Below are 27,446 nucleotides of genomic sequence, written 5' to 3' on the forward strand. Positions count from 1 at the left end.
ATAACTATATTTGAGATTTGAGCCATAACATGCATGTTTTGTCGGTTGAAATTTGAATTGGAGCTCAAGAACTCAATCTGGAAAACCCAGATTTTTGATGTCTGCTCGAGCGGGGGAAGAGCCGCTTGAGCGGAAAAATCTTGCTCCCAGCACTTTTTACAGAGTTGGATGTCCGCTCGAGCGATATATATCACACTCGAGCGGGGAGTTATTGTAGACAGGCCTTTCGCTCGAGCGCTCTATCCCACGCGTGAGCGTATTTTTCATGCAACCAGTACTTTTGCAGGCCCTAAGGGTCCGCTCGAGCGGGGAAGTTGACGCTCGAGCGGGGACCCTGTTCCCTGAAATTTTGTATGCTCGTTCTGTGTTTCGTTTTCCATTCTCTTTCACTTGTAAGCACTCTTAGGCATATGTTAAGCATTGTAAATGAGTTAATGAGATAAGAATAATGCCTAAAGAGGAATATGCGAATCAAAGAACGGATTGAACTGTTAGTGACCCCCTTTGTGTTCATGAAATGTGTAGGGTCAAGCTTTAGGGGAAATCCACAAGCCGATCACTGTGAGCAATATCTTAACAAAAGATGTTTGAATATGTTGTTGTCCTATTGCTTACCTCTATGTAAGTCTGTAAGTTCATTAATTTGAATGGTGGACAATGTCTGATATGAAAATTTGCAATGGGCCAGAGGCCGTTTTGACAAGAAATAATGAATGGGCCAGAGGCCGTTTTGACAAGCATGAATGAATGGGCCAGAGGCCGTTTCGATATGAATGATTGGGCCAAAGGCCAGTTTGACATGAAAGTGTGAATGGGCCAAAGGCCGTTTTGACATAAACGAATGGACCGAAGGTCGTTTTGACACGAACGAACGGACCGAAGGTCGTTTTGAGATAAATGAATGGACCGAAGGTCGTTTTGACATAAACGAATGGACCGAAGGTCGTTTTGACACGAACGAACGGACCGAAGGTCGTTTTAAGATAAATGAATGGACCAAAGGTCATTTTGAGATAAATGAATGGACCGAAGGTTGTCTTGACTTAAACAAATGGACCGAAGGTCGTTTTGACACGAACGAACGGACCGAAGGTCGTTTTGAGATAAATGAATGGACCGAAGGTCGTTTTGAGATAAATGAAAGGACCGAAGGTTGTTTTGACACGAATGAATGGGCCAGAGGCCGTTTTGACACGAATGGATGGGCCAGAGGCCGTTTTGACATAAATGAAAGTATAAATGGGCTGAAGGCCAGCCTGATACGAACCACGATCACTTGACTTAAATTGTGTATATATATATATGTTAAATAGAAGTATGAATTGGGCCCAAGGCCGTTTGGTGTATGTTGTTCTACATATCGTTTGTATGACTTCTTTGTTTGATATTATTCATTGGGCTATCGCTCACGCTCATTCATGTGTTTGTAGGTGAGCCAAGAGAGGTCCAAACCCAGCCTCAGTGAAGTTTGTGTGGAACAACCAAGGTTTTGAAGAGTCAGCCTTTGTGTCTCACGCACGAGACCCGTCTTCGCCCTTTTGTTATGTATTTACATTTTGTTAGGTTGACGAAGTTTTGAATACGTCTGTATATAGTTTTCATGGGTTGACTTAGTTTGGATGTTCCTGTCTGTATAGAATCTTATGTCATTACACTTTCTGTTGTGAGTTATTAACATATGTACATATGGAATGTTATGGTGTGCATATAAGCACGGCTCTATGGACAAAGTTTTAAATTTGCTTCCGTTTGGCCCCTTTTACTCTGATGAGTCTTGTCTTATTTGGTTTGAGGCCGTAGGTAATTTCGTGATTACTGGCCGGTTATGGCCTTAACCCATAGGGGCGGGTTCGGGTCGTGACATTATGCTTAGTAGAGGCCGATCCTTTGATCGGGTGAGCGGGGGTACTTATTTTATGACCTTCCCCCCTCGTATCCAAATTCCCGAGCCCATGTAATTTTGGTGATGACGGACAGGTGGCCTTTGGCACGAGTCAGGGTTTCCTAAATTTCTCCAAAATAAAATATTTAGGTGGCGACTTTGTAATCTGGCAAAGTAGTCCAGTTTGGCATTATTTGATTCAAAATCTGATTTTCCAAAATGATTTGTCGGATTAGACTCTTTGGTGTTTATTAGTCTTACATTGCACTTTGTGAGATTAGATTTAGAACCGTGACAGGAGTCCGAACTGTAGGACCAATTTGAGCTCTTCGAAAGGGGGGTGCAAAGAAAGTTGAGTCTACAATAAGCACGTCGTCATATAACCACAAAAATATGGAACCTCTCCTAATCAAGTAAAATAAACCCAATACGGAAAAACAACCACTTCCCACGAGCTGCAAGTATTCGGTAGCTCTGATACCAAGTTGTAACGCTCCAAATAATAATAATAATAATAATAATAATAATAATAAATTTCCAATAAACACATCAGACCCAAATCTCCAACATTTGCATATATATAATCAAGAGAGATTTACAAAGGTTTCCACATGCAAATATACATTCAACGACCTTAGTACATGAATCTCTAGCACGTGAAATAACCAGTCAAAAGTAAACAAATGCCCTCAAGGGCTATAAAGTCCAAGGCTTAAGTTCGGTTACACAAAATGGTTGCTCAAACCCATACAAGTAAAGCCCTTGGCTTGCAAAAATACAACCACAACAAAACAAGAGCCTTGTGCTCTCAATATTCATATCCATGCACTTAGCTTGGTGGAATCACCACATCTTTTCCTGCACCAAAATCCCATAGGGTGAGCATAATGCTCAGTAGAAATTTTTTAATAAAGTATATACATTTTCTACAAGTCTCATGAAATGGAATGTATATACTATGCTATGCCTTTAAAAGAAAGTCTCATCTTCATCCTTTGAAAGCCATCATGCACAATGAAATCTTAAAATTTCAACAAAATTCAACAATTTTAAATCAAGTTCAAAGGGGCGGTAAATACGACTCAGGTAATCCCTAGGTTGGTGTCTGCAAGTAAGCATAACTAGCACTACCAAAACCCCCACTTTACCGATAGCTAACCGGAAGGCACGTGGTACCTCCTCCGCACATGTGTTTCGGTCTTTTACCCTGGACACTAAGGCCAACTTAATCAATTTCATCTACACCCCCTATTCGGACTTACCAACGTATTTATCCCAAAACATTTCAATGAGATCTTATTTTACAACATTCCTTTCTCAATGCAAAAGTTTTTCAAATCTCACTTCAAAAATTTTAATAACCAAATAAATTGAAATACCAATGTAACATATATCAAGGTAATTATATTAGTCTTCCACTTGCAATATTTCCACACAATTCCTCCATTTCGATCACAATTTCCATTTCTGTTTCCAATGCAATCTCACAACATAAACATATATTAATTTATATCTATCCAAGAGTAGCAACACATCCTCAACAAGTTAATCATTTCATGACTATATTCAAATTTTTGAATAATAACTTCAAAACTAACTATTCCTCATATTCCATAAAATTCTTTTCATTCAACATTGTCATAATATTTGTCAAAAATCAATTCCATAACATCACCACATTTTCTTAAATATTCCCAAATTTCTAGGGTTCCCATAAACTAAGTTTCCTCCTCATTTTAAATGAAATTATTTGAAGATAACAATTCTCTACAACAATATAACTCAAAATCTCAAGGATTTTTAGAAAACATTTTGGAAACCCATTTTTAAAGTCATTCACAACTCATGAGTCCAAACCCAAGTTCAATCACCACAAGAAAGAGTCCCAACAATAACATACTTTGTAAAAATGTATATATAACTCAAAGAAAAATTCCTACCTCAAGTTCTTAAAGAAAAAAGAGAAGAAAGCCCTAAAATTAACGTTGTCGAAACCTGATATCAACTGCACACAACGTAGCCCTCGAAGAGTTCTCTAACTTTGATGAAGGAGTTATGGGAAAAACTCTAATGACACTACAACAAAACTGACTTTTTACGGCACCACATCAACGGCATACAATAAATGCACGCTGTAGTTTCTCATTTTTACGGCTTGTTTTTTTTGCACGTCGCAAATACGTTTCCAACCACGGCGTGTCTATTGTGTAGGCCATGAAAGATAATAACGATGATTTTTTTACAATTTACAATGTGCACTGTAAATAATAAAACTTTCTACGACGTGCATATGGCGTGCCGTTAATACATCAATTATACACGACGCACATATGCCAACCGTGAAAAGTAAATATTTTTCACGGTACACACAACATTCGCCATTAAAAATATTACATTTTTACGACGCACAATACATGTCGGGAATTGTATATGAAAAAAAAAAAACGGCAAAATGAAATTTGGGGAGCCAAAAAAATTTTCCCCCAAAAATAACTATTTTGCCTTATTCTAATCAAAATGAAACATGGGTTTCAATCTCTCTCTCTCTCTCTGATGATGATGATGAGAATCCAGATCCTACGGACTGTTTCAGAACCTTTGTCTACAAAGGACTACCGTCGGACCCGTCAGAACGGCGATCTCGAACGGGCTGATTGCGCAATTTGAGATATCTCTTCTTTGTGGTTCTGCAAAGTTGATTCTCTATCACTTCTCTCTGAATCCATGCGAAAATTAACGGAAGCATGAAGTCCTCCTCCAGATGTTCTCTTTTGTGCTGAATTTGCAGGTACTATATCAATTTTAGTGCTCCTAAATTTACATCTTGATGAGTTGCTGAACAGTCACCTTCGACAAGAGCCATATTGGTTTGCAACTCACTCACAACAGCCTTTCCATGTGCAGCTTTGTTGCTAAAAACACTAGGATGTATGTATATTCCTGTGGATGCATCCATATCAGATCTGAAGGGAGAAATTCCCACTCCAACTTGATCGTGTTCTTCATCGTGCCTTATAACCCGGTCCTGACTTTGCATGCGCTCTTGCAGAGGTATTAAATTATCCCGAGCATCTTCAAGAATATTACTTTCCTTAAAACAAAAAGCAGATTTCTGATTGTTTTCTTCAAACAGCAATGCTAGGTATCATGAAAAGTCTTTCATGAAAATGATCATGAAAAGCTTGTGACCTTTGGATTACACTTACACCCCGTTTGTTTTGGGGTATAGAAGAGGGGAGGGGATTAAGATAGCAGTGGGACCCACCTAAAGTTCTGTTTGTTTGCAGGGTTGGACAACGGATTGCTAAGCCGGAGGCTTAAAGATGGGCCTTGCCATCAGGATTCATAGTCTGCCCCAAGCGTTGGTATTGAAAATTTAGTCCGTTGGTATTAGGAGAGAGATTACTTATCTACCCATTGTTGCCCTAGCTCTTCGTTGAAGAAGCAGCAGCAGGATGAAGGAGAGGCAAAGAGAAGAGCTCATCTTCTTCAGATTTTCGATCTGAGTCTGCCCTACTCTCCTTCACAGTGTGCCCTAGCTCTCTCATCTTCACATCTTCCATCTTCAGATTCTGTGGAGCATCTGCTGGTAATTTTTTTTTGCTTTTTATATCCACATCTCAATCTTCCGTACTGTCTATATATATACACACACACATATATACACAAATTGTTTTACTATTTTTTGAATCGAAATATTCGTTCTGATTATTGTTTTGTTGTTTTCTTCGCTTTTGATTTTTAAATAAATTAATCGAAATGAGAGAATTCTGTTGTCTTCTTAACCTATTGAAATTTATGTGCTGTGGTTGTCTTCTTAACCTACTGAAATTTAATATTTTGTCCCTTGCTGTGTTGTCCTGTTACAATATCAATTTCATGCTCACTATGTGTTTGACAATATGCCTAAATGGCTACTTTTCTATGAACATTCTATACTTGTGTACTAATGAAGAAGGTACTGATGTTCTATGTATCTCCAAAATAACATTTTTGTTCGTACACACACTGCATCAGCTTTGTTGTATGTTCGAACTCGTATATTAAATTGATGTGGTCCACACTTTCAACCCAAATGCACAAATTCCTGAAACCAATTCCATGCGTGCGAATAAAGGTCAAGTTCATAAGATAATAAAGTCTATGCACTTCAAAACTAAATTATCTATGATCATGGACTCAATAAAAATCAACCCAGCTAAGATTAAATGTTGAAAAAAAAAACATTTAATAATAAACTGATAAAGATATGCTATCCTATTTGGAGGAGTGATAAACTGATAAACATTTAATAACAATACCATTGGTGACATGGTCATCTATTTGGAGGAGTGATAAACTGATAAAGATCTGCTATCCTAGCAATCATAATAATGAAGATCTGATAAACTGATTTTTCTTTGATATGTCCAAATTAGATCTATTTTAGCTACTTTTCAAGTTGTAGTTTGTCATGTTAACTATGACAACCATAATAATTTCATCATTGACCTAGTTTCAATTGCTTTTCAAGTTGGGAATTTGTTATAGAAGTCAAATTAAAAAATTGATCTTGAATCTTCCAATCAGTCAAATTTTCAAGATCTTAGTTTTGGGATTTATTATATGTGCAAAATCCTTGTGTTTTGCTCAATTACCACAGCTTTTCTTCAGTATTGATTGATTTGGGTTATGTATTGCCAATTGGAGAGATTATGTATGAAGCTAAAAAGAATATATTTAATGCTAAAAAGATCCTAATCGAGGAAGCCTTAAAAAGATCCTAATCGAGCAAGCCGCTAGTCAAAGACTATGGAAGCATTGCTTGTCTCTTAAGCAAAAGCATTGTAGATAAGGGTTTTGTTTATGAGGACATGAGTTTTATAGTTTGGCAAGTCAAGTGGTAGGATGTGAAGAACATACCAAGAAAGCAGACTGGTTGCTGGAGACTTGTGGGTTGAAGGCTAAGGGTTTCATTTGTTTAAGTACTGAAGTTCATACATATGCTTGACCCTAGTTTCATAGGATGGTTAACATATTAAGCTTTTACTCCACTTTCAAAATTTGGCTATGGTTATTATTATTATTTTTGGTTAGAAATCGTAGTTTTTCTACCAGTTTGTGTGCACGTGCTAAACATATATTATTTTTGGCAAGAGTATATTTACTATAAATTTTTTTTTTTGTACTAAAAACAAAAAAGTTTGGGAAACAATGTTTCTTTTTTAACCTCTGCCAAACAGATAGTACCATAATGTTTATCACTGCTTACACATAAATAATGTGGTAAAATATTGTGTTAGACATAAATAGGTTTATCACTGCTTACACATAAATAGGTTTCCATTGAAAATAAATATCTTTCATTTTCTTTGATGTCTTTGTGCATCAATGTAGTGCTAATTTTGTGTGGCACCAAATTATTTGTTTTTTCTTTATATTCTTTTATTTTTTTATGATCTTTTCCATTTCTTTTTTATGGGAAATTAATACTACTTTCACATTGTTAACATGTGGGATGGAAAAATTTGAACAATGCTCTACTTGCTAATTAATACTATTATCTATTATTTGTTTTACTTTCTGTGCTGATTTTAGCCGTTTATTGTTTATTCATTTTTTGTAGATGGATAATAATTATGCCACTAAGAAAGGAAGAAAGGAGTTGATAGAGGAATTTGTAGCCCTCCAACATGTTGTTTCATCCATTAATTATGCATGTGCTATGTATATAGTGATTTTACATGCTGCATTCAAGAAGAAAGAAATTAGGTTCCAACTACCTAGATCACCTCACCCCTATGGAAAACAAATTGACCATTTGAATAGATTGGTCAACGATAGTGACATAAATTGTCATGACCAACTTCGAATGAATAGGCGTACTTTCATGCTTTTATGTGGGTTGGTGCGAAGTGTTGGATTATCTGATTCAAAGTATGTCGTTTTGGAGGAGCAAGTAGCAATGTTTTTGAATGTGCTTGCACATCACACTAAGAACCGCAAAATTAAATTTAATTTCATGCGGAGTGGTCAAACAGTTAGTAAGCACTTCAATAATGTTCTGAAGGCTGTGTTGCGCCTCCATGGTCTCCTCCTTAAAAAGCCTGAACCGGTAACTGCTAATTGTACAGATGATAGGTGGAGTTGTTTTCAGGTACAATATATTTACAATTTCGCTTAATGAGCATATTATATTTTTGTATTACCTATATTAATTTTATAATTTTTTTTTTTTTTTAGAATTGTCTTGGTGCTTTAGATGGAACCTATGTTAAGGTTCTTGCCCCTGCAATAGACAAACCAAGGTATAGAACAAGAAAGGGAGAAATTGCCACAAATGTATTGGGTGTGTGCTCCCAAGACATGCAATTCATATATGTCTTGCCTGGATGGGAAGGATCTGCTTCTGACTCTAGGGTACTTAGAGATGCTGTCAGTAGACCCAATGGGTTAAAAGTCCCTACTGGTATGATAATTATATATTGTTATATATATAAGTATACTATATCTATATTAAACAATTATTTTGTTATATACATAGTGTAACCATCTTACATAATTACAGGCCACTACTATCTCGTAGATGCGGGTTACACAAATGGGGAGGGTTTTCTTGCACCATATAGAGGACAACGTTACCATCTTTCCACATGGAGAGAAGGGGGTGCCCCAACAACTCCACAAGAGTTTTTTAACATGAGGCACTCTTCTGCTCGTAACGTCATTGAGAGGTGTTTTGGACTACTGAAAATGAGATGGGCAATATTGAGGACTTATTCTTACTTTCCAATCAAGACTCAATTTCGTATTATCACTGCATGTTGCCTTCTCCACAATCTCATACAACGTGAAATGCCTATGGATCTTGATGATGATGAGAACGAGGAAATGAATCCTCCTCCTCCAGCTACTGAATTAGGAGATGAAACGATTGATGTTGTTGAAGCATCTGATCAATGGAGTGAATGGAGAACTGCCTTGGCAACCCAAATGTTTAATGAATGGCAAGCAAGCAGAGGTCAATAAATTAGTGTTGTATGATGATTTTTATGTAATAGTGAGATTTTATTATGCCATGTAATTCGAACCTTATTTGTTTAGTTTTTGTGTGGTATTTGTAACAAATGTTGTGTAAGTTGATTTGTTATTTACGATTGACATGTGTGTTATGATTTAAACTTATGATATACATATATATAGGTATGGATGACTCAGGTACCACTAGTTCTCGTAAGAAGGGGAAACCTCGAAGGTTTTGGAATCACCGTGAGGAAGTATTCCTCATTACAACCATGAAGGATGTAATAGCAAATAATCCCAGGTGGAAGCTTGATAATAATCAGTTTAGGGCAGGCTTCTACAATGAATGTGAGAAGAAGATCTTAAGTGCATTTCCTGGAACTGATCTTCGAGCCACTCCTCACATCGACTCGAAGATTAAATGTTGGAGGAAACAATATAATGCTCTGCAAGATATGTTAAACATAAGTGGTTTTGGTTGGGATGATGAACAAAAGATGGTGCTTGTTGATAGTGACGACGTATGGCAGAACTATGTCAGGGTAAATCTCATTTTTATGTTGTTATTTGTATGTCTATGTACTTATAAATCAATTTGTTCTTTTTAATAATTAGATAATCACTTGTGTAGAGGGTGCCAGATGCCAAAGGGATGCGAAACAGGCCATTCCCATTCTATGAAGATTGGCTTATTCTATTTGGGAAGGATAGGGCGACTGGTGAACTGGCTGAGGATCCTGCCGATGCAGTTGCAGCCATGGAAAAGGAGAATGCAAATGCAACTACAGAAGAAGGAGAACAATCTCCTGCTGAACAGTTTAGTATGAACATGGGTGATACGGATTACTCAATGTCTACTGCAGGTAATGTTCCCAACCGTGCTGACTCTACTAAAACTGGGAAAAAGCGGGCTCGACATGCTGAGGGGATTCCCACTGAACTATCAGAGATGGCAAAAAATCTTGGATCATTCATTGAGAATACTAATACTACGATGGTGGAGATTGGTCATAGGATAGGATATTCACATGACCTATCCCAACAGAGGAGGTTGGTTAATGCAGAACTTCTGAAGTTGCCAATGAGTAATACCCAAAGATTGATGGCAGCATCTATGATAGTAAAAGATGAAGACAAAGTTGACTTGTTTTTCAGTTTAGATGAGAATGACAAGATGGAGTGGGTTTCTTTGCTATTGGAAGGTCATATTTAAATGTGACATCTACTGTATGATGGTCTTTTTGTTTCCCACATGACTTGTAATATATTGTGTGATGCATAAATATTATAGGTTAGGTAGTTTTTGCTGCTGCAATACTTTATGATGGTCTTTTTGTTGAGTAAATGTTGCTCCTGTGTTGGGCTAGTTTTTGTAACTTGGTAGTATAAAATCTGTAGTTCATGTATTATTGTTGTTATGCAACAAGGCATGGAACTATAAATATTATAGTTCATATATTATTGTTGTCATAGATCTTACTGCTGTTCCCCAATTAAGTAATGCGTTTTGCTCACAGATTTCAAAAGTGTGTGAATAAATTCAAACTCATTGAGGGTGGTTTAATTTCAAATGTTGTTGAGTGGTTATGGAATGAATGAGCCAATTAATTTCAAGGGAGAACAATTTGTTGTAAAATTGAATTGCATTGGGATTATTTCATTTTTTAAACTGTTATTGTCTTAGATTGAGCCACCTTTTTATGCAAATAAATCTGAAAACAACACAGTATATAGCCGATGGAACAAGGAATGGCATGACAGAGGAATGGAGAAATTTCCAACGATGGAACAAGGAAATTGGAAAAGTTATAGCCGATGCTGTGTTGGATGATATTATCACAGTAACAATTAACTTTGAGGTATATGATAATTGAGCTACAGATAGTCTGATTTACCTATTTTGTCCAATGATTTTTTTTTGTCTTCTCTCCTGTTCTACACTGTCAATGAATTAAAAAGAAAAAAGATCTATAAACTACCGAAATTTCCAATTTTCCAAATTAATGCATTAGTTTAACAGCTTCATCAAGTTCAGCAAAGTTAATTAAATTCTAAAAGTGAATTGACATTAAATTATTGAGCCATAGGTCAAACCCATGACTGTGAGGTCATTCACGCCAAAATCAAGGTTTGCAAAATTCAGCTACTATGCCGTTTCACTACGTTTCTTATGCAAAAATTATATAAGTTTGATATGTGCACAGTGGAACTAAAAATAACTGCCATAATGCTGTTAGCTACAAACATAATCAGGCTAAAAATAACTGACCTTTCTCATTTTTATACATTATACCCAAAGCATGAAACAGTTGTATGAGGGGAAAAAATTATGTACAAAAATTTGTGTAAAATAAATATGGATCAAATATTTTTCATGTTTTGATGCTAACTTGAGAAAAACAGATTGCTGACAAGGTGACCAATTGTCCACTCACTGAAAGCCCAATACTTCAATTTTGACACAAACAGTTCACAAACAACACAGTATCTGTAGCTCAATAAGGGTATTTGTGGAATTTCACATGGTTAATCCCATTCCTATCTCTCAAAACAAACATGAACTATTACTACTCCATTGATTATAAAACAAACACAATTTTACTAATCCCCTCACTATCAATCCCCTCACTAACAATCCCCTCACTATTAATCCCCTCACTATCAATCCCCTCCCTTCTATCACTGAAAACAAACGGGGCCTTAGAATAAAGCACCACATACATATCAAGGTAATCTAAAGGTCACAAATTTTTCATGATCATTTTCATGAAAAGAATTTCATGATCCCTAACATTTCTCTTCTTCAAACCGAGTCCTCTTATTTTTTTCTTGCTCCGAATTACCTTCCCATCACCAGTCCTGTTTTCATTGCATTGAATTTTGAAATCACTATGTAAACCCTCTCAACCAAACACATCTTTTACTGATTTAGAATTAGCAATTTCAGATGCTGAGTCAAAGCAATTGTGCGTTGGGTAAGACCTTTTAGAGTCTACGCAATTGTTCTCTTGATCTCTCTCATAAATCCGAATTTTTTCAGACACACTCTTCGACCATCTCATTTGTGAAGGAGGTTCTTGGTTTTTGGCTTGAAGTGTTTTCCTCCTTTTGCTCTTAGCCTTGGCATCCTTTTCAACATTTTCTTGAACAGAGACCTGACACAGTTCATCTTTGCCCTAATTTTTCTCTCCATTTCTGTTCAAATGTAAGTATGATATAGCCATCTACAATGTGGGTTTCTTGGGTTACTGGTACTAGTCTTAACTGTGCATTTTATGTGTTTGCTTAATTGACTGAATGGTGTGTTTGTTGGAATTACAAAATAAATTTTTCATGTAGTGGTTTAAATGTATTATAATAGATATTTAGCGAGAAATGGCTGCTTAACTGTGTACTTTAGTTTGATGCTACCATCTTATCTATATCCATAGAACTGAATCATCTTAGTTACCCTGGTGTCCTTTGATTTAAATTTTTTTTCCCATCTAATTTAACTTGCAAAATTTTTGGAAAGATTGCAAATAAGGGGTATTGACATTTTTGCTAGTTTATATTATACGAAAGTGAGGTTTTAACAATAAAGGTTGAGCTCTACAGTGTTAACTGAATTTCTTATTTTTTTGGGCTAATTGAATTGGGGAATATATGTTTGTAGACTTGGATAGCCTTCTACCACAGATAGAGAGAAAGAAATGACTATTTTTTCATGAAAAAAGAGGAAACATGTGGATATTATTATTAAAACAGTTATGGAAGATGTTAGAGCCAGAATGAGTTCATGGAGAATGTAAAGAATGGCATTTGAAAACTGGCAAACTTGTATCCTTTTGACTGGAATATATCTATGACCCATATATACTGAAACATTAATGAGAGGGGAGATTTGCGCGTTAGTAGGGCCGAGCTACGATAACGCCGATCATGACGAACCGCGCGGCGCCTAGCAGACTCCTCTCTTGCACGGCCCAGCGGCCTGACTTGCACGGCCGGAGAGGTCGACCGACCAGACACGAACTAATGCCTAGCCGAGCTATGACGCGGCCGAGCGTGCAGTGGTGTCTGATGACCAAGCTAAGAGGAGCCCGGACTAGACTTGAGATGCGATTAGCGCCGGCATGTGCCTAACCGGTTGGCCGAGATGGACGGGCTTCATGTGATCAAGAATGAAGAACGGTGGAAGTCCAGCGTGCTTCATGGCCGGTCAGTTGGGTGGGACCGATCATAAATAGCCCGGTCATAAGCATAACACTTTGGCTCCTTTGCTAAGTGGCAGGTCGGCGTTTATTAGCTCGGTTGTGTGCTTGTGGAGAATTGCCTCCACAAGGAATCGGCAGGTCGTGGTACTTCGGTTAAGTGTGCCACCTGGGCCAATAGTGTGAGGGAGAGGACATCTGCTCCATGCACGCACCAATACCGTTTGGCAGTTCTGCATGTGCTGATTGGAGGACAAAATCTTTACACGCGTAAGGTGGTGAGAGGCATGCACTGCCACCTGTCCAAGGAAGGACGACAGAGGTGGTGCGTGCACGATCTTGGGGTTGCATGGCCAGCCTAGAAATAGTAGAGGAAGGTGAACGTTAGAGGTATGCAACTTCTTCCCCAAAGAGAATACTTTCTCTCTCTAACAGTCTTCTTTTTCCCCAAGTGGACTGACTTGATCGTCGGAGGGTCTATCCGGCACACCACCGCCAGGCAGCTCACCGTTTCTGTGATTGCCAGGTAGACGTCGTCAAGAGAAGCTTGGAGTACAAGGAGTACGGAAAGCAGAGGATATTTCGCCCCTGTACAATTGGCGACGTCTGTGGGAAGTCTTTGATACTCAACCCTTGTTCTTTGAGCTTCTTCGACCATTTCCATGGCCAATAATGGCGAAGCCCCACTGTTTGTCGTCGATGGCGTCACACCTGAGTACGTCCGCTTGAGAGAAGGCCTCCCGAATATTCCAGCCATGGCGGGCCTAGAGACTCCTTCGCGAGGTGCGCGAGACAAACGCGGGAGGAGTACTGATCGCTCGCAGAGTCCTGAGGGCCGCCGACGCCGGGGGGAGTCCCATACGTAGCGCCTGGAGCACAAACTCAAGGACCAAGACGCCCTCATTCGCAAGATGGCGGCGGGGATAGAGCTACTGAAACGCCAGATTAAAGGGAAGGGTGTTGCTGGAGAGGGCAACCTCAGTGAGCGCACCCTGTCCCCTCGTTGGAGCAGTCGCCGCTAGGAGAGGACTCGCTCTCTCTCTATCACTAAGAACTATGGGGTTGGAGATTCCGATCAAAGAGAGGGCAGGTCCCTCTCTCGCGACAGCACTTACCGCCCCTCACGCCCGACGCTGACGTCGGGATCCTCTTTCTCCACGCGTTCCAGGGACTTGAGGGATGTATTGGAAGAGAGGGCGCGCCATCAGGAGGCTCGAAGAGTGTCGGCATTGCAGAGGTTGAGCGCTCCAGTTCGTTGTAGTGAGAAAGTGGCGATGCCAGCCCCCAAAGTGATAGCCCCTGCGTTGGTGGACAAAGAGCTGGCGCGACTTACAGCCACGCCGCTGTCTCCAGAGATTGAGAGTACGCCACTCCCCGCCGGATTCCACCAGCCAAAGTTCACTTTGTACGACGGCAAGACGGATCCGTACATACATGTGAGCCATTATCGGCAGGTAATGGCTGGCCACCGGCGGAACGACGCCTTGATGTGCCTCATATTCCCAGCAAGCTTGGGAGAGCTGGGTTTGAAGTGGTTCGAAAGGCTCCTGGAGGGGAGTATTGAGGGGTGGCAGCAACTAGCGGAAGCCTTCGTCACCAGATTCAAAACCAACACATGAACGCCGAAGGAGGTTGACCATCTCCTGGGCGTCAAGATGGAGTTTGGATGTTCGTTGAAGGCATACAATGCAAAATACTGAGAAACTTACAATGAGATCCTCGACTGCCCCACCAATCTGGCGATCACTCAATACAAACGGGGTCTCCCAATCGGACATAGGCTACGAGATTCACTCACGATGCATCAACCCACAACCATGGAGTCCTTGATGCAGCGGATGAATAAGTACATTCGTGTGGAGGATGATGCCGCCTCCGCGACCGAGAAGTCTAATTCGGTCGCGACGGACAGAAGGGTGGCAGGGAAAGTTCACTCGGTTGGGCAGGAGGATAACCGCCCAAACAACCGGTCAAAAGATCAGAGCCATGGTTCAAACCGTGATGACAGAAACAAGGGTCACCGAAATGACCGGGCTGACACTCCCCGTGATGTAGCGGAGGATGCCAAAAGAAAATTAAAGGCACGGACTGGAATCACAACGGTCTTTAAAATCCCCATCTACCGCATTTTGAGCGAGATTCGAGGTGAACCTTCATCCGTTGGCCGGCCAAGTTGAGGAGTGCGCAGAGGGGTTTCAATTCAAAATATCGCTGCACCTTTCATGAAGAACGGGGGCACCGAATAAATGACTGCTTGCCGCTCAAACAACACTTAGAGGAGTTGGTGGCGGCGGGGCATCTTGACCAATACATAGATGGGGGCATCAAGGCCACGCCAGCGGACCAAGCCGAGCCAAACGGCCTGGCCGCCCTAGAAGCGCCCCCGCAAGGTGTAATTAACGTCATCCACGGCATCATTGAACCGGCCAGGGTCTGCGAGCTGAGAGGGATGATTAAGAAGGCCGAGCATATGAGGGAAGTGCTCTCTGTTCAGCCCGCTGTGAAGAAGGGAAAGACCGGAGAGAGGGACATCCTTTCATTCTCGACCAAGGACTTGGAAAGAGTGCAGATGCCGCACAATGATGCTTTAGTAGTCACTCTTCGCGTCAAGGACTTTGACATCAAGAGAATCTTGATTGACCAGGGGAGTTCGGTAGAAATTATGTATTATGACGCGTTTAAATAAATGAAGTTGGAAGATAAGGACTTGGCCCCCGCAACGTCCCCTTTGGTCGGCTTCAACTCACAGCTAGAATGGCCAATCGAAAATATTATTTTGTCGGTCAAAGCGGGATCGGTTGTAAAGCAAGTAGAATTCTGGGTGCTCAAAGTTCCATCGACTTACAACTTGATCTTAGGCAGGGGCTGGCTGCACGCTATGCAAGCAGTTGCTTCGACCTTCCACCAAGTCATGCGCTTTCCGGCACCAAGCGGACAAATAGAGGAAGTTTGGGGGGACCAGGTGATGGCGAAACAACGCTTCGTTGCGGTAAATGGCAGCTGAGTGGCCAAAGGGTTCGTCCAAATGATTGAGGGGCCCGAGGGTAAAGAGGTCCTTGAAGACGTAGGAAGAAAGGTCGAGGAAAAATCGGTCGAAGATTTGGTGGAAGTGCGCATTGACGAGAACGATCCAACTAAATTCTTCCTCTTGGGATCATCCTTGTCTAGCGCCGAGTGGATGGATTATGTCAACTTCTTGGTTTCCAATTTGGAGGCCTTTGCCCGGACGCCTTACGACATGCCTAGCATCGACCCGAGCTTCATTTGTCACCAGTTGAATGTCTTCCCCAATGCATGACCAGTCATTCAAAGGACGCGCCGCTCAGCCTTGCACCATGCTGAAGTGGTGGCAGAAGAAGTGAAGAATTTATTGGAAGCTGGGGCCATAGAGGAGGTGCAATACCCTTGGTGGATATCCAACATGGTGGTTGTTCTGAAGAAGAACGACAAGTGGCGAGTCTGCGTTGACTACAAGACTGTCAACCGAGCTTGCCCCAAGGACAACTTTCCCCTCCCACGAATTGACCAGCTGGTGGACTTAATCGCTGGCCATCAGAGGTTTAGCTTCCTGGACGCATATCGCGGCTACCACCAGATAGCTATGTATAAACCGGACAGAGAGATCACGTCGTTCACCACCCCCAGATGCTTATATTGCTACAAAGTCATGCCGTTCGGACTAAAGAACGCTGGGGTGACTTTTCAACGGATGGTGACAAAGATGTTCGCCCCAATGCTGGGCTGCACCATGGAGGCCTACATCGACGATATGGTGGTGAAAAGTAAGGAGAAAGCTCAGCACCTCTTCGACCTAGTAGAGATGTTTGCTATAGTTAAACGCCACAAGCTTCGTTTGAATGCTTCCAAATGCGCCTTCGGAGTCGGCACCGGGAAGTTTTTGGGTTTTCCGGTCACAAATCGAGGGATTGAAGTTGACCTATCACAGATCAAGGCTATACAAGACCTGGAGCGTCCTAACTCCACGAAGGACGTGCAACATCTTGCCGGGATGGCAGCCGCGTTGAACAGATTTATCAGCTGGTCTTCTGATCGTTGCAGGCCCTTCTTTAAAACTTTGAAGTCCAAGTTCTTCTGGGATGAGTGCGACCGCGCACTAGCAGACCTGAAAGCATATCTCTCCTCAGCCCCTATTTTGGTCACACCTCAGTCGGGCGAAGAGTTGTACCTCTACTTGGCTGTCTCTCAACACGTAGTTAGCGCGGTATTGGTTCATGCTGAAGGCATCCAGCACCTACCGATCTTCTATGTAAGCAAGACTCTGCTCCCAGCCGAAACGAGATATCTTCCCTTGGAAAAATTGGCGCTGGCCCTAATGATGGCGTCAAGAAAGCTGGCACACTATTTTCATGTCCATACAATAGTTGTGTTAACCGAGTTCCCGCTTAAAGTGCTTTTTGAAAAGGCAGACTTCACTGGGAGAATTTTGAAATGGGCCGTGGAATTAAGGCAATATGACATCAAGTTCCGACTGCGCACCGCAATCAAGGCTCAAGCACTTGCTGACTTTGTGGCGGAATTTGCCCCTAGGATGCATCCAGTCTGCCCAATTGATTTGGTTGTTGCGGATTTAGCACAATCCATGGTTCTGGCAACAAAAACAAGTGTTGGGGCGCAAGAGGAGAAAGGGCAAAGAGCGACCGAACCAGCGAAGGTGAATGCCTCGATGAAGGAGGAAGTCAACCATGACGAGGAAAGGGACCAGAATGAGCCAACCAGAGACTTGGATTTGAGGAGTTCCCAAAACCCTTCTGATTGTTGGAAGCTGTTTGTCGGCGAGACGTGGAAACTCTTCATCGATGGGGCATCCAACAGACATGGGGTCGGGCTGGGTATCGTGCTGACTTCACCGGACGGAATGATCATTGAACAAGCAATTACGCTCGGTTTCCCGGCGTCCAACAACGAGGCAGAATATGAAGCCCTCCTTGCCGGGCTAAGAAGCGCACTAAGAATGAAAGCGTCGGCCTTGATGGTGTTCAGCGATTCCAAGCTGGTGGTCAATCAAGTCTCAGGGGAGTACGAGGCCAGGGATAAAAGAATGGCCAAGTATCAGGCGCTGGTGCGTGCAGAGATTAAGAAGTTCGATGCCATAAGGGTAGAGCAGATCAACCGCGAAGGAAACAACACGGCTGATGAGTTGGTCGGGCTCGCTTTTACTCAGACATTTTTTCCCAACCCCTTGATGATAGAATTTTTACCGCGGCCAAGTATAGAAGAACCGGAAGTGGCCGAGGTACTTTGCACCGATTTGGGCCTTTCTTGGATGGATCCTATCATCGCGTTCCTGAAAGATGGAATTCTACCAGAAGAAAAGAAGGCGGCACACAAGATCTGGGCAAAGTCAGAGCGGTTTTGGCTCTCCCCGTCCGGGGCCTTGTATTTTTCACCGGGCCGTATTTGAAATGTGTCCACCCCACCAAGGTGGAGGCTTTCCTCTATGAGATACATGAGGGCATCTGTGGCAGCCATACTGGGGGCAGATCCTTGGCTTACCGAGCGATTTCTCAGGGTTATTGGTGGCCGCGCATGCAGGCAGATGCGCAAAAATATGTTCGCAGGTGCGAGAAGTGTCAGAAGTTCGCCCACCAGATCTACCAGCCGGCTAGAGATTTGCTCCCTTTCACAAGTCCTTGGTCGTTCGCGCTTTGGGGGTTGGATATTGTTGGGCCACTCCTAGCTGCACCGGGCAATCGCAAGTTCTTCATCGCCGCCGCCGACTATTTCACCAAGTGAGTTGAGGCCGAGCCACTAGCGACCATAAAGGAAAAGGACATGAAGAAGTTTGTATGGCAAAACGCCATCACCCATTTCGGTATACCCAAGGCCCTCATCTCGGATAATGGCACTCAGTTTGATGGTAAACTCTTTCGTGGATTTTGCGAAGAATTGAAGATCGAGTTTTACAATTCAACACCGGCCTATCCTCAGTCGAATGGTCAAGCAGAGGCCTCAAACAAGACCATCTTGGACGGGCTGAAGAAGCGACTTGAGAAGGCTAAGGGCAAGTGGGCTGAAGAACTCCCTAATGTGCTCTGGGCATACCGCACTACGCCAAGGCGGTCAATCGGGGAAACACCATTTGCTTTGGCCTATGGCATGGAGGCCGTCATCCCGTTGGAAATTGGCATGCCAACCATCCGCTCTAAAAGTTTCCAGCCAGATCTGAATAATGAAGCGGTGGCATTGGAGTTGGACCTTGCTGAAGAAAGGAGGGAGCGAGCATTGATCCACATAGCGGCTTATCAACAAGAACTCTCCAAAAAGTACAACAAGGTTGTGCACCCCAGTCTGTTTAAGATTGGGGACTGGGTATTAAGGAAGGTGCTTGGCAACACAGTGGTCCCTGGCGAAGGAAAGCTCGGTGCAAATTGGGAAGGACCATACAAGGTGATTGGTCTTGCTGGTAAAGGGGCATACCATCTGGAAGATTTAGATGGCAAGGCTGTCCCCAGACCATGGAATACGGCCAACCTTAAGGTCTTTTACTTTTAAGATGTAATTTGCTTGTGTTGTTTAGCTTTTCTAGACCTTTAGCCTTTTGGCACTTGATGTAAAAGATAGCAATGCTTTTGTAATGAAAAATGGCCCTCTTGTTGTTTGGTATTACATCTTTGTACAATGAATTCGCAAGGACGCAAGGCAATTATGGATGCCAGGGGCAAGGAGGCCGACCTGAATGGGACCGGACTGATTTCCACTCGCCGGAATGGAAGTAGACCGCACAAACAGTTGGTGCATTGTCCAACGATATAATTGGCGTATGGACCAATTCGCATTAGGGCCAAGCTGGTTTTGCTCGCCCGGTTGAAATGTTGGCGTCGTGACCAACTTAACTGAAACATTGGTGGTTTGCCCAATGTAAGGGCCGAGCTGATGTTGCTCGGCCCGGTTGGCATATTGGTGTCTTGTCCAATATGGAAAACGAGCAGAGTTTGCTCGGCAGAATTCGCAACGTTGGTGTTTTGTCTAACTAATGAGAAGCCGAGCTGACATTGCTCGGCAGAAGTGAAATCTTGGCGATCTACCCAACTGAAAGGGCGAGCTGGTTTTTGCTCGGTCACATTGAAGTACTGGAATTTTATGAAGTTTGCAAACCCAAAAAGGCCGAGCTGATTTTGCTCGGCCCCATACTTGAGCCCTCAATTTAGAGCCGAGCAGATTTTGCTCGGCAAATTAAAAGGTGCATTTGAAATTCCAAAGGAGCCGAACTGCTAGTTGAAGTTCGAACACGTTTATGGGAATTTTGCACATCGAAGCCAAAAAGCAATAGAAGTTAAACGGGCAAAAAGTTCAAATTTCATTGATTGAGGAAATTGCGTTACAATTGTGGGGCCCTAGCCCAGTTACATTAAACAAAGAAAGACAAGAGACGAAAATAAAGCAGGAAATAGGAGGAGGCATTTCAGTCCAACTCCAGATCAACCGTCTGCTCGGCGACCTCCAAAGTCTGCTTGGCCACCTCCGGACTGTGCTCGGGCAGGCCTTCTTCCAACTTGTCATCCGCGTTCTCCACCGCGACAACCTCCCGATCGGCTACTTGATCTTTAGCATCCTGAGACGCTTTAGGAGAAGTTTGCTCGGTTTGTTGCGCGATGGCGGCTTCTTTCGCGGCTTCCTTTTTGGCCTCCTCAATAAGCCTCTTCTGCGCGGCGCTCGCATAGGCCTGCATATAGTGCGGTATGAAGGCCGCAGGCAGATGTAGGAACATGTCAGCATCCTGACCGAGGCTAACTTTCTCCACGGCAGCTTTCCAACCGCACTGGAAAAAGATGTCCTTGGTCGCCTGCCCCTGCCGTTCATACGTTCTTTCACCTTGAGCATAGCCCTTGTCTTCGGCGTCGCTAACCGCCTTATCTTTCTCCTCTTTATGGGCATCGCGCAGCTTCCTCAGCTCGGCGAGATACCGGGCTTTGGTCGACTTCACGGCCCGCTGTTTGTCCGCTTCAGCTCGGTCGACCTTTTGGCTCAGGTTATCCCGTTCGGCCTCAGCTGCTTCCTGCGCGGCCTTAAGCTTCGCTATCTTGGCCTTTTGGGCCTTGTTCTCAGCTATTGCATCCCGCAGGCTCTGCCACACTTTGATCATTCGGTCGTGGGCTAAATAGTTCTTTTGCGCGACCTGAAAACAAGTGAGAGATCGTGAGTATTCGAGAAACCGAGCAAAAACCGAGCAAACAGTTTGACGCAAAGAATGGAGAACTTACCAGCACTATGGATTTTGCCGCCAAGCGGAGGACCTTGAGGTCGGAAAGCTCGTCGTGTTTTTTCATATCAGTGGGCAAGATCAACCACTTGGTCAAATTGAAACCAAGCGAATAGTCCTTGTCCGCATAGACTGAGTCTTCAGCAGAAACTGCTCGGCCTTGGTATTTGAACTCGGGCGCCCAGACCGGGGGGGGGGGTGGGTGGGCCCTTGGATTTGCCGGTCTGTGGTTGCTCGGTCTGGTCCCCGAGCTCGGTGGAGACGCGATCGGTAGAGTCTTCATCCGCCAGACGCGGCCCAGTTTGCTCCTTCCTCGGCCGCTTCTTGGACCAACCAGCCGGTTGCTCGTTGGCAAGTGCCAGTACTGCCCCTTCTTGTTGCCCGGCGGGTGTGGAGGATGTCCACCCGATTTCCTCTGGTTTTTGGGACTCGCCTTCTTCCCCGGTGATCATGGACTTGATGGCCCTGATTTTCGCCATTTCTTGCTCGGCGGTGAGTGGAACAAGCCTGATCGGTGGTAGGTTTGGATCTGGTTTTGGGGTTGGCGCACGCAGAAAGTTGGTAACCCGGCTCTTGCGCGGTGCGGTGTAGTGGTAGGTCTGTTCGAAGCCGAGCAGTTTCGAAGCCTCCCTCTCCTCGGCAGGATGGCACAGTAGGGCTCTGATGGCCTCTTGGTTGGCCTGGTAGTAGTCTGCTGCTAGGTGCTTATCTGCAAAAAGAAGACAAGTGTTAGATCGGCATGGAAAGTAATTGATGCACAAAGAAAATAGCGCGGTCAGTCGAGCGACTCACTAGCATTGCCAAAATCCTTTCTAATATACTATCCCGGTATGGGTGCCTCGGTGTCCTCATAGCGACCGGACACACACAAGAAGTCGTCGTCATTGGTCTCCTTGTCCGGGTTGCCCTCTATTAGCTTTGCTTGGCCCTTCTTGACTTTGAGGTACTAGTAAAGCCCACTCTTATTTCTACTTAGACTATACTGATGGAAAATTTCGGCCAGACCGAGATTGAGACCGAGCCTCCGATTCAGCTCGGCGACCCCGTTTATTATTTTGTAAGTGTTATTTGAAACTTGGGTCGGGCAAAGCCTTGTCTGCCTCAAAAATTCGCAAATCAAGGGTTGAACCGGGAAGCGGAGTCCTCCCTCTACTATTGATACGACGGTGAAGGGGCACCGGTCCAGATCCCCCCAAGGGGTGTCTCCCTTTTTGGCGAGCTCTAAGACGACGTCATCTGGGATGTTGTACTCCCTATGAAACTCGGCCATCGCACCGAGCGAGCTCACCATGAATCGGTACTTGCCCATCTATCTCGGTTTTATTTGGTGAACTAACTGGTATCTCGGACGAAAATGTTGGTGTGTTTGCTCGGACTTTGAGCTCCACCAATTATAGTTCTTGACTGAACTGATCGGTCCTAGTTTGTTCTGCATTGTTAAAAAATGAGGCCAAGGGTTAGCGCGGCATAAATTCCACGGCTCCTATTGGAAATAGCTCAGTGAAGGATTTTTGGTGTTTTACCGGCCTGACCCCTATCTCGATTAGACTACTTGGTCAATTTCCTAGCTCGGTTCATTCCTATTTGCAGTTCTAATGGAGTATTCAGCTCGGTTAGGTTTTGAAGTGGAGACCTCAAGTTACAGCTCGATGCATTCCTATTTACCAATATAATTAGAGTATTCAGCTCGGTTGCGACCTCAGTAAGAAACCACAAACTAGTTTTTGATCGACTATAGCCCTACCTACTGATCTAAATGAGCGTTTAGCTCGGTTCTACCAAGATTCAAACTGTTCATCCCAGAAATGGGGCGAACTCGTTTGAACCAAGGAGGAACAGGGGGCTCGGAGGCCCCTTCCATTCTCAAAGTTCCCATTAGCCCTAGGGTGTGCAGGTTCTAAGCAAAGAAAGGGGGCACTGGTGGTCACAAAAAAAAAAAAAAACACGAAGTACAGTGGCACGGAAATGAAGAACAGGTATAAATTTTTTTTTGAGAAATAGAAACAGGAAATGCGAGGGAGGGTAGTGTAACTTACCAGGAGGGCAGATGCGAGGGTGAACACAACCTCGAGAGCTCGATTGCAGCCTTCGAAAGGAACTGAAATGGAGGATGTAGCACAGAGACAGTAATGGCGGTGATTTCGGAGGTTCGAAGGTTTGGGAGGTTCAGGGTCTATTTGGAGGAGAGAATGGACAATGATGGGTTCGAATGACTCTTGGGCTGTACATAAAAAGGGGGGAAAAACCCAAACGGCACAGCCATTTGAATTCTGCGCGTGCAGAACAGCTGGCTGCATGACCCAATGGCGTGAAGCCACGTGGCACTGGGAATGCGGCTGTTAGTACGGCTGTATGACCTTTGATAAGACTGTGGAGGAAATGGCCGACCAAATGGGACAGCTCGGCGGCAGGTATGCCCTCAATCGTGCTCGGCTTGGTAATGGCGCAACTCATCCGTTAGCTCGGTCACGATGGTAACCCCAATCACGACTAGGTCGGATTAGGCTAAGGGGCAATTGAGAGGGGAGATTTGCGCGTTAGTACGACCGAGCTACGATAACGCCGATCATGACGAACCGCGCGGCGCCGAGCAGACTCCTCTCTTGCACGGCCCAGCGGCCTGACTTGCACGGCCGGAGAGGTCGACCGACCAGACACGAACTAATGCCTAGCCGAGCTATGACGCGGCCGAGCGCGCAGCGGTGTCTGATGACCAAGCTAAGAGGAGCCCGGACTAGACTTGAGATGCGATTAGCGCCGGCATGCGCCTAACCGGTCGGCCGAGATGGACAGGCTTCATGTGATCAAGAATGAAGAACGGTGGAAGTCCAGCGTGCTTCATGGCCGGTTAGTCCGGTGGGACCGATCATAAATAGCCCGGTCATAAGCATAACACTTTGGCTCCTTTGCTAAGTGGCAGGTCGGCGTTTATTAGTTCGGTTGTGTGCTTGTGGAGAATTGCCTCCACAAGGAACCGGCCGGTCGTGGTACTCCGGTTAAGTGTGCCACCTGGGCCAATGGCGTGAGGGAGAGGACATCTGCTCCACGCACGCACCAATATCGTTTGGCAGTTCTGCATGTGCTGATTGGAGGACAAAATCTTTACACGCGTAAGGTGGTGAGAGGCAAGCATTGCCACCTGTCCAGGGAAGGACGACAGAGGTGGTGCGCGCACGATCTTGGGGCTGCATGGCCAGCCCAGAAACAGTGGAGGAAGGTGAACGTTAGAGGTATGCAACTTCTTCCCCAAAGAGAATACTCTCTCTCTCTAACAGTCTTCTTCTTCCCCAAGTGGACTGACTTGATCGTCGGAGGGTCTATCCGGCACACCACCGCCGGGTAGCTCACCGTTTCTGTGATTGCCAGGTAGACGCCGTCAAGAGAAGCTTGGAGTACAAGGAGTACGGAAAGCAGAGGATATTTCGCCCCCGTACAATTAATTAGCTACTTATGTGTACTAATGATGATGCAGCCAAATTCTTGACGAGGAGAATGATTTTTCTGCTATCTTGATTTGGGAGCTAAGGGATTGTGAATTCTTGAAAGATTTCCTAATTCATTGGTTGCGTAATTGTTGAATGAAGCTTGAGTGATGATTAGAGGATCAATCTGCTCCAGTCCTTCATTCTTGATCATCTTGATGGCATTTAAAACTGCTCTAATAGGCAGCACTGCCAGATTTGTAAGTGCCAGATCTGTGAGCAATTTCTCTGCTCTTTTTTTTTTTTTGGTTCTGTTCTGTTTTTTTCCTCTCAGATTTTCCTTATCTTCTGACTTTTTTTTATCAATGGCACAGATTGAAAAGCCTTTACAAAGAAACTATTACTCTTTTCTTTTTTTTTTGGATTAAAATTTTAGCTTTTGGTTGACAACCTCATCATGACATTGTTCAAATTGTTTGTTAGGCTCTAATTTATTTAGCCATGAATGATATTTTGTTTCTTTTTTTATTGTTATTTTTATTTCAGTTGATATATTTAGTTTTCTTTTTTTTTTTTTCTATTTTCCCAATTATCTCTTTTAGTTGCTGCCTTAAAAGGGATAATAAATTGGATTTGTGTGGTTGACTCCAATGGACAAACATGATAATGGGGGATGAAGAGAATATTTTCTTAAAAATATTTTCTAATGTTTGGAATACTGATTATTCATAGACATGTATCAATTGTATCAGTTAATAATAATGATGCTTTTGGATTGAATAAGAAATAGCTGAAAGTTCAGCCTTTACCTTGGAAGGGATCATTTCTTAAATAGGACATAACTTCTTTGTGTAGTGCCCGTGCTTCTTAGGAGTAGCTGTACTGGTTTAGTGGTTGAGTAATTTTAATTTTGATTTATTCCATCTGATGGTTGTAGGTATGAAAAGCGGTACATGGATGAGGCTAAGCTAAAACCTGCTGAACAAGTGATAGATGACAAAATGACGGAAACTTCAACAGTTCAAACAACTTCTAAAACAGAAGCAGGGAATATGAACCTGAAAGTAAAACCTCATCATCTACTGAGCAGGACTTGGATGTATTCTGGGAGATCTTGGTGACAATGATGAGGGCCCAGGTACACCATTAGCCCTTCTTGACTTGTTAGCTTGTGTAGCCATCATCCTTCAACGTAAAGATTGTGGTCGACATTTCTACTTCTTTTTTTTTTTTCTTTTCTTTTTCCATTTTATTACATATTTACTTATTTGCACGCTATCCATTTTTTAGTATCTGGGTCATTTAAAGTCTTGTTATGTTTCTGAGAACACTAGTGTAAATGTTTCGTCTAGATGTGCCACCTTTCACTATGGTGCTGATGAATTACCCTCTGCTTTAACTGAGTCACTATAAAGGTTGCATGTTTAAATAATTCAAGCACATCCGTTAATCCGCTAAGGTAATCCAGTGGTCCATAAACCCAGAGATCTTTAGTTTCACTACAATTGGCAATGCCTTGTCTTACCCGATACCAATGGTTTGCTGGTTGTTGCAGGTATTTGGGGGTTTACCTAGTACGTGTGGGTCCAAAGTGGCCTAGCCTTGGTTCCTCGTCATCGTACAAAATCAAGAGTCTATCTAATCAGTCTTCATACTTTTTAACTGCTGTCAAGGGACCACAAAAAACAAACCTAATCAAAATAATGCAATGATCAACTGTAATGTCATGTAGTCTTAATTCGTGTTCCAATCCAATTAATGACCGTCCTCTCAGTCTGTACTTTTTATTTATGGGTCACCTTCTACTGATTGTGCAAGGTTTGGTGCACGCCATTTGTATGTCACACTTGCAGTTGGGATTTTTGTTTCCTACACATCTACTTGTTTTATTTTCAATGTACTTTAAATGACTAGGCAAGCTACAAATGAACAATTTTCTATTGTTTTCTGAATGTTCTTAAGTTTCAGCATGTTGATAGTCTTTCTGGTCTTTCAGATGATGGAGACGGGAATTTAGATGATGATTTTGAGAAGATCTAGTTTGGTAAGCACTATCTGTTGTTCTTTTTATCTTTTATTAATGTTGTTACACTCCAATTGGTTGTATCAATATCTTATCATGAACGATATAAAATGGCCCATATGGCAGTCAAATGACTTAATTTTTTTTCATTTATATTTTGACTTGAATATAGGAAATTAGGCTAAGTAGCTATCCAATTGCTATCAGATCGATCAAATTTGAAAATAACCCAATCTAATCTTGTAAGGATGTGATTATGAGCAAATATGTGTTGCCAAACATGGCTGCAGGAACATGTTCATTACTTTCTGTCAAATTCAATGAGTTATTTTTCAACTGAACTCATATATATACAAATATGATCTGAATTTATATCATCTCTGAGTGATGGATTCTGTGTGGTGGCATTGCTATTGACTTCGTACTCACATTTGCTCAAATCTGCAGGAAGATGGAAAGAGAAATGGCCGAAGGTCACCCTAGTGGCTGCACACAATATTCAATGCTAAGATTTCCAAGAGTATAAAGCATTGCCGTCAATGGAGAAGATGATTAACATGGATGACCAGTGATGATCCAACTATCTCCACACTTTCATTTATTTTAATATCCCTCATTTAATAGCCCACCTTACTTTTTTCTTTGGGGGAAATGTGGGTTTGGTGCTGTTAAGTTCAATGACCATCTGTAGTTAGGATTTTAG

General features: G+C 42.9%; 1 protein-coding gene and 1 long non-coding RNA gene across 7 annotated transcripts; both read left to right on the forward strand.

Moving 5' to 3' along the window:
• Positions 1-4,471: 4,471 nt before the first annotated feature.
• LOC114267540 (uncharacterized) lies at positions 4,472-27,446 on the forward strand. 6 transcript variants are annotated; one of them, XR_014348976.1, is made up of 6 exons: positions 4,472-4,933; positions 11,832-12,089; positions 24,771-24,980; positions 25,658-25,858; positions 26,717-26,764; positions 27,191-27,446. It is a non-coding gene; the product is annotated as an uncharacterized LOC114267540 (long non-coding RNA). The 6 variants fall into 6 exon arrangements; XR_014348973.1 differs by lacking the exon at positions 24,771-24,980; XR_014348974.1 differs by lacking the exon at positions 24,771-24,980 and having other exon boundaries at positions 11,925-12,089.
• On the forward strand, positions 5,086-10,356 carry LOC145806208 (uncharacterized). The gene is made up of 6 exons (XM_082902489.1): positions 5,086-5,471; positions 7,488-8,018; positions 8,105-8,330; positions 8,430-8,882; positions 9,065-9,426; positions 9,516-10,356. Exons 2-6 carry the CDS (start codon positions 7,488-7,490, stop codon positions 10,095-10,097), a joined length of 2,154 nt encoding a protein of 717 aa, XP_082758615.1. The 5' UTR covers positions 5,086-5,471; the 3' UTR covers positions 10,098-10,356.

Source organism: Camellia sinensis, chromosome 13 (genome assembly GCF_055761805.1).
Source record: "Camellia sinensis isolate YWXY chromosome 13, ASM5576180v1, whole genome shotgun sequence".
In the NCBI taxonomy this organism is placed as follows: domain Eukaryota; kingdom Viridiplantae; phylum Streptophyta; class Magnoliopsida; order Ericales; family Theaceae; genus Camellia; species Camellia sinensis.

Coding starts and splice junctions, on each gene's coding strand:
- LOC145806208 (XM_082902489.1), top strand. CDS start 7,488: ATGGATAATAATTATGCCACTAAGAAAGGAAGAAAGGAGTTGATAGAG. Junction 8,019..8,104: donor ATAGGTGGAGTTGTTTTCAG/GTACAATATATT, acceptor TTTTTTTTTTAG/AATTGTCTTGGTGCTTTAGA. Junction 8,883..9,064: donor TGAATGGCAAGCAAGCAGAG/GTCAATAAATTA, acceptor ACATATATATAG/GTATGGATGACTCAGGTACC.